The sequence below is a fragment of the Denticeps clupeoides genome, chromosome 18 (genome assembly GCF_900700375.1).
Source record: "Denticeps clupeoides chromosome 18, fDenClu1.1, whole genome shotgun sequence".
NCBI lineage: Eukaryota > Metazoa > Chordata > Actinopteri > Clupeiformes > Denticipitidae > Denticeps > Denticeps clupeoides.
The window spans coordinates 17378508-17389102 of record NC_041724.1 but is presented as its reverse complement, the minus strand read 5'-3'; the positions used below and the strand labels follow the sequence as shown (position 1 = coordinate 17389102).

Below are 10595 nucleotides of genomic sequence, written 5' to 3'. Positions count from 1 at the left end.
GATTGTCAAGTTGCCATGACTCAACTTTCAGACAAATTCACCTGGTTGACTGAGAATCTTTACAGAACTGGGATGTATGTGACTAACTGTAATTTTACGTATAAAAATATTTGAAATATATGATCTTGGTTGAAATGATTACCTACTTAAATTGTAAGTGAATGTTTACTTATGTCGAGTAACATTAACATCTGTTAAATCAAGATATTTTGTGTGGTAATATAGCATAATAATATGTTCAAAATTATGCCATAATAATAAGCTCAAAATTATGCCATACAAAATGATGCAATACTTGCATTCGTTTTCACAATAGAAAAGAAACTAGGAAGGATTTAAAGAAAGAAGAGTTGATTTGATGTCACTTGTGGTCCCTGCATTGAGCAAGCTCATTAGTAAAAGCACTTTTTTTGTTTGAGGAGGTTTATATTGATGGTTTTTCATTATTAATACACAACATACTGGTAATACATTATAATGTTTATGTTGTAAAAGTTGTAAAGGACATTAAAATGCTGTTACATTATGCTGTAGTAACCTACCCGTGTAGCCCAGAAGACCTCAAATACACTACACCTAACCCCACTTACTACAATTGTGTCCCTTAGCAAGACACTTAAACCTGAGTGTCAGGGGGACTGTACCTGTCACTACTGAGTGTAAGCTGCTCTGGCTAAGGGTGTTTGATAAATACTGTAAATGTAAATGTAAATGTAAAACATACTTAAGTATTATAAGCAAAGTTTAACTACTTTGAAAGGGGTATCACATATTTCACACATATTTTAGGTGTGTGTGTGTGCAGTGTGTACATTCTTTCATGGGCAGGGCTACATGTTGCATTAGCAGGTATTTTCACAAGCATTGCCCATTTGTTTAAAGGTATGCTGCTCAAAAATATACAGAGAAACATTCACAAGACAGAGCAATACTGGGAGCTGCAAAATGAAAACCATCCTTATTCTACTTTTGCTGGTAGCTGCTGGTAAGTCCCTTACAGCTTATATCCATTAAAAAGTCCATTATAGTCAATTTCAAATGACATCAATTAAGTCAAATGATCATCAATTTCCTTTAAAAAATCTAATCAAATATGTAACTGGTAATACATGGTATTTTATGTGTTGTCTTATATTCCATGTTTTCCCAATTTTGTAACATGTGAACACTTTGCAGTTCTTTGCATCAACCAACCAAGAGATCAGAATTTCAGTGGTGGTAAGCATAACAGACACATATTTTCTTCATGCCTTTAGGCATCACCTTCATTAAAAACACAATTTTGTCTTTTTTTGAACACCAGATTTTGAGATGACTAAGTTTGGTCCTATCTGCAGTGGAAACCCAAATAATAGAAAGAGAGGATGTGATTCTAAGGGATGTGGTGCTTTTGGTGCAAATCGGTATAAAAAGAAAACCCTACATGATTGTGTAGTTATATTAAAAAGCAACTTTTAAAATGTACTTGTTTTTTTGTCATGTAGTACACATGGCAAGCACAAGGGTCTTGATATTGTGTGTGCTGATGGATCCACTATCTATGCACCCTTTGATGTCAAGCTGAATGGGAAGGCTGTTCCATATCGGCATAACAATGCCATCAACAATGGCATCAAACTCAGTGGGGCAGGTGAAGTGTTTATTTTCTGAAGTACACAGGGAAACCATCACAAATCAGCACATATTTTTACACTGAATCAACAGCAAACAGTCTCAAAATGACACACACACACATTCTGCAAGAAAATCTGTGGTGATGAGGAACTGCTAAAGATCAAATGGGGTCTGACTGAATGAACCATCTGTCTCACAGGTTTATGCTTTAAGCTCTTCTATGTGAAACCAGACAAATACAGTGGTTCTCTGAAGAAAGGCCAGAAGATTGGAACTCTCCTTCCCATGCAGAAGGTCTATCCTGGGATAACCTCACACATCCACGTTCAGATGTGTGATGAATCAGACCCCACTAAATACTTCTGAAATGTAAATGCAAACATCATCAAAGTTTTAGTATCACAGGCATTCAGTTAAATGGCAAAGGAGTATAATTGTTGTTTTTTCTTTTTATCTTTATCCAACATGCATCATTCTAATAAAACTGCATTAATCCCAAAGCATTGTCTATGGTTTATTTAATCTGTACTTATTAAAAAAAGCATGGCCTCAAATATATACATTTGTAAATGGCTAGTAATATGCAAACATTTACATTTACATCTTTTGGCAGAGTGATTTACAATCTACATCACTTAGAATTGATATTATTTAATTTGGAAGTTTGGAGCCTTAGTCCTAGTACTGTTTACTCTTTAGAAAATGTATTGTGCTTTTTTTGTTATGTATTATTGTTTTGTTTTGTTGGCCGCATCTAACCGTCATAAACAAATAATGTAGAAATGTAGAAATAGGGAAATTGCATTTAACTACTTTGTTCCTCACTTTTGTTCCTCATTAGCAACCTCTACATGTTGGATTTGCCCTGATTTCAAAACAGATATGGATGTTGCTTAATCTGTAACGATCCTCCCTGGTGTCCAGCGTTAGCTGAGCATGATTGCCAGTCCCAGAGCATGGAGTGTGTGTGTGTGTGTGTGGGGTGGGCTAGCAGACCCAGTGCAGTCCATGCCAGCAATTTTAAAGGGTTGTCGAAATGTGTCCTGGTGTGGTCCGCACCAACAGATCCAATCTGAGTAAATTAAACTCTGGGCCTGGGTAAGTGGTGTTGTTGTATTGTGTTTTTTTGTTGTTGTATTGTGTGGTGTGAGTGTTGAGTGTCCATGGCCAGGAAACACCTCAGACCTTAATCCAATTGAGAACTTGTGGTCAATCCTCAAGAGGCAGGTGGACAAAAAAAAAACATACAAATTCTGACAAACTCCCAGCACAAATTATGAAGGAATGGCCTGCCATCTGTCAGGATTTGTCCCAGAAGTTAATTTACTTATAAACTTATAAAATGCTTGTAATTATACTTCAATACACCACAGAAACAACTGACAAAAGATCTAAAAGCACAGAAGCAGTAAACTTTGTGAAAGACAGTATTTGTGTCATTCTCAAAACATTTGGCCATGACTGTAATTAGTTTGTAATTACATTTGTTTGTACATTTAATTCTAGCGTGATTCTGTGATACAGGGATCAGATGATGTTACTGTAAGTGGAATAAGTCTACAAACAATATATATATATACACACACACACACACACACACACACACACACAACACACACACACACACATATATATATATATATACATACATACATACATACATATATATATATATATACATACATATATATATATATATTGTTTGTAGACACTCAATTTCAGGCTGAAATTGTGGGCAAAGAATTGCATTAGCTGGAACACAATGTGGGTAGGTCATGTGGGTTGGGTAATGAGGGTTTCTGAAGTAGATGAGAGAAGTGCCCGCTTAATGACTTCTTGTAAGAGCTGATAAGTGGTCAGACTCAAAGGCAGATCAATATGTAAAATATACTGTATGTAACATACTTTTAACTCAAAAACAACTTATTTAATCAAGAACATCTACAGGCCTTATTATTAACCATTGTTAATGTAAGATGGTCTTAGTGAGTGGGACACTTGCCAATGAACCAGAAGGCGCAGTGGTGGCCTAGCGGTTAAGGAAGAGGCCCTGTAATCAGAAGGTTACTGGTTTGAATCTGGCCACTGAGGCCATTGAGCAAAAGCACAATCTTTTTTGCCTCCTGGGCACCTGTCATGGGTTAACCCTGAGTGTCTCCAATGGATAAAGGCATCTGATAAAATGCCTTAAATGTAACAGTCTATGTAATGCATTGCGACATACATTTTTAAAACATATTGTGTTGCATATCATCCCTTACAATGGTTTAAGACAAAAAAAAAAATTGTGGATTGAGCCTAGTCCTAGATTCTCCATTCAGAAACACTTGTGGAAAACTGATTTATGAGATTTTGATTAAAGTGTCTATGTGTTGCAGCACCATCTTCTGGCTGGACTTGGTTAATAATTGAATGATGCATGTCTGGTTTCGATATAATTGAGACGTCAAAGTGGTCATTTAAAGCTGCTAAATGTTGATAGGCTGTTCAATGAATGATTTATTATTCCCACCTTTAATTACTTTTTACTCTTTGTTTTTGTGTTGCGTCTCTTGTGTATTTGTGAATTCTAATAAAGAATTCAATTAATTGAGGATAGTGTCATAAATTGTCAGGGTGAATTAAATCTTTCCCAAAACGTATGCTTTTTACTTTTTTTCAGAAAAGGTTTTGTGTCCCATAAACTGTGCTATTGTGTTGTTTTCCTGTCCTGTTTTTCAGTGTTTCAGTACTAATCTTCAGGTACTAATATTTTGAAGGTAATTGTTCATAATTCTAATTTCTCAAATTCTAAAGCAACAACATATTTCAGATATTTGTTAAATTTGTCAAGATATTTTTTAAGAGAGTTGTAATGGCAATGACATTAACATCTAAACAATTTAATGGGTTCTACTCAATTTTAGAAGCAGCCCTTCTTGGATTGTAGTATTTCACCAGGGAACCAATTCCTAAATCAGAATTCCTAAATACAATATCAGATAATATATCTGCATGAATATATGGTTTGGTAGAAATGATCCAGAGATGACTGAAAGAGAAAACATTGCCGTACATTCTAAGAAACTTGCGTTCCGTTTCCCCTCCTTGATGGGCGTAACACCTCTACATTTCTCACAAATAAGCGGACGAAATGGGGCGGGGTAAGATCAAGTGGGCGGGACAACTGCAGCGACAACAGCGCGTCTCAGTCAGCTGACGGCGCATGGACCTCAACTCAGAAACGCGCACGGCAAGTCTGTCAGACTGGCCGTAAAAGAAAAAAACAAAACGTTGTGAAATCGTTGTAAGACCGTGGTGAAATTGCGTTGCTTTTCATGTCAACATGTGGATAACGCCAGAAGAGGTGCTGCTGGCCAACGCGCTGTGGGTGAGCGAGAGGGCCAACCCTTTCTTCATTCTTCAGCGGAGAAAGGGACACGGAAAAGGAGGAGGCATCACTGGTATGACTTTAATATTACCTCACATTACCTGCCTTAAGATTGTCGAGGCTGCTGTGCTAACCTCCCCCCTTCCATCGTGTTTTTTTTGGCGGCTTAGCATGCTAGTTGCTAAGTGTTTTTTTTTTTTTTTTTTTAGCAGTATAACCTCTAACAGAAGCGGCCGCTACAGATGTTATTCAGAGGGCGAAGGAAACTTTAACGTCTTGAAGTAGTTTATTGCATCTTGTTTAGCCTGAGTTCTCTGGCTGCTTATTTGCCACCGAGGCCTGTTGAGGTGAACATTGCGTGCGATAAATCTACCTTTGTTTACACTTCAGCTGCACATTAACCGATCATAGGAGCAGTAAAAGATGAAAATGAGCGTAAATTGGTGACTCAGTTTAGTGTCAAATGAGGGACAAACTGTCCTGAAGAAAGAGTGAGGTATGTATGTATGTATGTATGTATGTAACATGTTTATTATAGGTAGTTCTATAGACAGGTTTGTATCTCTAAGTTAAGGTTTTTTTCTACTTGATTAAGACATTGGAAGTAGTAACATTGCTGCTTTAAATGCTGAATTGATTTGTGCCAGATTGCTGAATTACATCCTTTTCAACCCCTCACCAGCATGCTCATAAAAAGTTGAATTGTCAGACTATTATTATGCTTATCACCTGCAACATTACAACATTGCAACTGCACTTTATTGACTCTGTAATTTTTTTGTATATAAGATCTTTACTGTATTGCATATTGTTGTTCTTTGTACTGTGCTTGAAAGACATAATCGAGCAGAATCAAATTCCTCACTCTCATACATGGCCAATAAACGCAATTCTGATTTTTTAATTCCTGTATTACAGGATTACTGGTTGGAACTTTGGATGTGGTGTTGGACTCCAGTGCTCGTGTGGCTCCATACAGGATTCTCCACCAGACTGGTGACTCTCAGATCTACTGGAGTATTGCATGTGGTCAGTTAGCTTTGCTGCTGTTTCAGTCATGCAGTCATTTTCAGATATTACATGCATATTGTGTGTGTGTGTTCTGCATATGGAAAATAGCAGTGTCTGTTATTCCAGGCTCCTCCAGGAAAGAGATCACTGAGCACTGGGAATGGCTGGAAGCCAATTTGCTACAGACGTTGTCAATATTTGACAATGAAGACGACATCACTACATTTGTCAAGGGGAAGATTCAGGTAATCCCCTAGTGTTTTTGTTGTAATCTGGAGAACATTTCTGATGTTTAAGTGTTAACATTTATGATTTATCATGCTTGTCTTCTCTCTGACTAGGGCATCATTGCCGAGGAGAACAAGAGCCGGCAGGCACAGGAAGAGGAGGAGCCTGGGAAGTTCCGTGAGGCAGAGTTGAAGATGAGGAAGCTCTTTGGGATGCCTGAGGAGGAGAAGTTGGTGAACTACTACTCCTGTAGTTACTGGAAGGGCAGGGTGCCTCGTCAGGGCTGGCTGTATCTCAGCGTTAATCACCTCTGCTTCTATTCATTCCTGCTCGGGAAAGAAGGTGAGGAGAAAAAAAAAATCTACATTTTTCCCACTGGCCGGTTCTGTTTAAAGTAAGATGAACGAACATATTATGTAGTATAAATACAATGAATCAATTCTAACATTTGGTACAATTATGATAGCAATTTGAAGAGTTTTGTGCAATTAACATCTGCATAGAATTATATGCCAAATGTAGCGAGTGGGAATAAAACAATGTTCTGCTGTTGTAAGCATGAGTCAGAGAATGTATGCGATTTAGTGCTAGCCAGATGAAGTGCACCTCTCAACACTACCTCTCTTCCCTTCTCTGGAATTCCTCTGGCTAATCTAATTTTCTCTGATTGGTGTTCCTCAGCCCTCAGCTCCTTGTTTTAATGCTACATTACATGTTTCCTGTTCAACTCTCTTTTTCCCTGGCTGTGCATACCATCCCTGATTCTTGCCTCTTTTGTCTGCCTCACAGTGACAGTAGTGGTGCAGTGGACTGATGTGACTCAGCTGGAAAAGAACGCCACCCTGCTGTTTCCTGAGAGCGTGTGTGTGAGCACACGAGACACACAACACTTTTTCTCGATGTTTCTCAACATAAATGACACTTTCAAACTCATGGAACAGCTGGCCAACCTTGCCATGCGCCAGCTTCTGGACAATGAGGGCTTTGCTGCTGACCACTTTCTGCCAAAGCCGTGCAAGACTCTCAAGAACGTCTCAGCCCTAAAAAGGTCAATAGCACCTACTTAAACTTTAGGCAGAAAGGTGAAACTCTGAGTCATTTTTTGTAATCATTTGTCTCTTGACTCTTTGGGACTATTTGTGGTCATTTAGTCATTTATTTTTTTGTAAAGACATAATATTCCCTAGTAGTTAAGTTAATGATATACACTCTTTGCGGTGATGTGTTTTTCCCAATTTTAGAGACTTTGATGCCCGTGCGAAGAATGAACGTTACCGGGCACGATTCCGCCTGACTCATGAGGAGCGCCTAGATGGCCACACCGACTGCACGCTCTGGGCGCCCTTTGCCAAGATGCATGTTATCGGTCAAATGTTTGTTTCAAATAACTACATTTGCTTCGCCAGTCGTGAGGAAGATCTGTGCCAACTTATTATACCGCTCAGAGAGGTCAGTAAACTGACAGAAGTACAAACAGACATTGAAACAGGAGAGGTGAAGGAGGATCATAATAACATCAGATTCCCTCTGGTAAAAACCAAACATAAATGTCTTAAAGTGAAAGGACCAGTTGGGGTTTATTTTTGCTGTTATAACCATTGGTGACAGGAATTTTATCTTGAACCTATTCTTAAACACGTTTTAACAAGTGATTTTCCAGTTCAACACTTTCATGGACATTATGTATAATAAACCAGGTCCTGAAAAGAAACACAATATGATGAAAGTTCTTCAAGATTAGTGTTCCTCAGCTGTATGTGACACTGGTCAGCATAACTAGACGCCTCAGCACTTATGGTTGAGGCTCATAAGTAGTAGTACTGTCTTGCACATCTCCATATCTTCAGGCTTGTCTTCTGTCCAGGTATCCATCGTGGAAAAGGCAGACTGCAGTAGTGTACTTCCCAGCCCACTGTCAATCAGCACCAAAAACAAGATGAACTTTCTTTTCGCCAATCTCAAAGACCGGGACTTCCTGGTCCAGCGTATCTCAGACTTTCTTCAGCGCACACCTGATAGGCTCTGGAGCGATGTCAAAGAGCGGTCCATTGGCAACCAACCGGTGAGTTTGGGATAGATACTGTGTTCACTTTGGATCATATTTGTATTAATTTTGTTCTATTGTGTGTGATTTTTACACACTTATCCTTCTTGAACAGGAAACCCCAAGCCCAAGCACTCCCACTGTTCCGTCCGCCCCGCCCTCCTTTCCAGGAATGGATTCTCCCCAGTCACAACACTATAGCCCTAGCTTGCCCACAGCAAAGCAGGGTTTACTACAGATTTACCTGAAGGATTCTCCTGAGGATCTGGGGCTCAAAGCAGTGAGTGTTCCCTTAATGCATTCCTTATGGAGCAGTGGTTGCCCTAGTGGGTAAGGAAGCAGACCTGTAATCGGAAGGTTGCCGGTTCGAATCCCAAACAGCCAACATGCTGCTGAACAAAGAACTGTCCCCGCACACACAGTTCATGGCTGCCCACTGTTTTCTCGGGGAATGGGCTACACAGGGTGCTAATCACTTTCATGGGGGTCATTAAATTCCTGGTACTTTTTTTTTTTTTTTTGCTCGTTGTTTCTGGAGCCAGTTCTCTACACTATAACATATTATTTGACTTTAGTGTGTGTCAGAGTTTTTTTTTTTTTTTTTTTGTACTTTTCATTTGTTGCTATGTTTTTTACATCTCTGTATTACAAATGATCATCAGTCTTCATTTTGATTCTCCCCACAGACTAAAGAGAAGATGAAGGAGGAATCATGGAAGATCCATTTCTTTGAGTTTGGTCGTGGTGTGTGTATGTATCGGACCTCCAAGACCAGAGAGCTTGTGCTTAATGGCATCCCTGAGAGCCTGAGAGGAGAGCTGTGGCTGCTGTTCTCTGGTAGGTATATATGAGTTTGCTCATAGGTTTTGAGGAGTAACAAAAACTGAATCTGTGCCTGCCACCAACAAGAGACTAACAAGGCCATTATGACTGTTGAGATGATCTGTTGACCTCATTCTGACTCATTGTGGCCTTGCTCATGAAGGAAAAGCAAGGTTTCTTTGCAGTAAATCCTGCAGTTTCTTACCTGTTTGTTTGAGTTTTTTTTTATTATTCTGATAATTATAACACTTTTTCTTAATATTTTTTATGAAATTGATATTTTATTGAATTTATCATACTGTATTACATTTTAAGAGCTAATGATGTGGAATAATTTTCTTCTCTCCCCCTTCTTTGGTCCATAAAAATACTGAAATCTTCCTTCTCTGGTTTGTATGTACACATTGTATTCAGCAGTTCACTATCCCAGCCTGAGCCATAGAGCGCAGGGTGGATACTTGACCCAGGGTCATGCACCATCCTGCTGCAGCTGTATTCACAGCAAAAAGCAACAACTAATGGAGGGTATTTGTAAATGTCTATTTCTTATTTTTAGGTGCTCAGAATGAGATAGACACTCATCCGGGGTACTATGCAGAGCTTGTGGAACAGGCTATGGGCCGCTGCACTTTAGCCACAGAAGAGATTGAGCGAGACCTTCACCGCTCCATGCCTGAGCACCATGCCTTCCAGAACGAGATGGGCATCGCTGCCCTTCGCAGAGTACTGACTGCTTATGCCTATCGCAACCCCAACATTGGCTACTGCCAGGTAAAGGTCCTCTTTTAACCAATGTAATTTTCACAAATTTTCATGGCGTGAACACACACATTTTAGGGAAAGCATGTAAACTCCACGTACATGAGCTGGGATACAAACTCATAACGTTGTGGCTAATCCCTGCGCCACTGTGCTCCCCTTACTTACGTTCTTCTGTTGTTGTGACTGATGAGAAATAGTCTTGAGACTCCAGTATGTAGGATACAATCTGAAAATACAAACATCACATGATCTCACACACTCTTTAGCCAGTAGGCTGTGAGTTAGCAGAAGCAGGAGAAAGTGTTCTTGATTGTTAATACCTCTCTAAAATGTCAGCATTCACAGTTCAGCCAACCCTCAACTTGACCACATACACACACACAGAGACTACAGTGGTTACTATAAAATATAAGGTTAGGTGCAAACAACAGCCCTCAAATGTAACAGCCCTCTTCAGGTTAGCACACAGATTTAGTGTTTAGGTCTAGGTTCTGGCTGGACAAATTTGTTTAAGGGTGTGCAAACTTTTTATACCCTCTGGATGCCAAACTGTATGATGTAGACCATATCGTATAACGACCATAACAAATTTGTGTCTATTGCTAGGCAATGAACATTGTGACATCGGTGCTGTTATTATACTGTACCGAAGAGCAGGCTTTCTGGCTTCTGGTTGCTCTTTGTGAGAGGATGCTACCAGACTACTACAACACCCGAGTTGTGGGTGAGTGTGTGTTTAGGACC

At 39.4% G+C, this 10595-nt stretch overlaps 2 protein-coding genes across 5 annotated transcripts in view; both read left to right on the top strand.

Annotated features, from left to right (window-relative positions):
• Positions 1 to 616: 616 nt before the first annotated feature.
• Positions 617 to 2114, top strand: lect2.1 (leukocyte cell derived chemotaxin 2, tandem duplicate 1). The gene is made up of 6 exons (XM_028960469.1): positions 617 to 659; positions 883 to 985; positions 1177 to 1218; positions 1304 to 1403; positions 1485 to 1630; positions 1814 to 2114. The coding sequence occupies exons 2-6, from the start codon at positions 946 to 948 to the stop codon at positions 1978 to 1980; spliced, it is 495 nt and encodes a 164-aa protein (XP_028816302.1). The 5' UTR covers positions 617 to 659; positions 883 to 945; the 3' UTR covers positions 1981 to 2114.
• Positions 2115 to 4779: 2665 nt separating this feature from the next.
• The window catches only part of tbc1d9b (TBC1 domain family member 9b), a 45026-nt gene continuing 39210 nt past the window's right edge, over positions 4780 to 10595 (top strand). For 3 of the 4 annotated variants that reach the window (XM_028960766.1, XM_028960764.1, XM_028960767.1), the window contains exons 1-10: positions 4780 to 5057; positions 5903 to 6240; positions 6337 to 6565; positions 7013 to 7271; positions 7465 to 7672; positions 8088 to 8285; positions 8383 to 8547; positions 8954 to 9104; positions 9646 to 9860; positions 10458 to 10575. In XM_028960766.1, the coding sequence (XP_028816599.1) occupies positions 4940 to 5057; positions 5903 to 6240; positions 6337 to 6565; positions 7013 to 7271; positions 7465 to 7672; positions 8088 to 8285; positions 8383 to 8547; positions 8954 to 9104; positions 9646 to 9860; positions 10458 to 10575 (1999 nt within the window). In that variant the 5' untranslated portion in view covers positions 4780 to 4939. The remainder of the gene's footprint in view (positions 5058 to 5902; positions 6241 to 6336; positions 6566 to 7012; positions 7272 to 7464; positions 7673 to 8087; positions 8286 to 8382; positions 8548 to 8953; positions 9105 to 9645; positions 9861 to 10457; positions 10576 to 10595) is intronic. The other variant, XM_028960765.1, reaches the window with a different exon arrangement.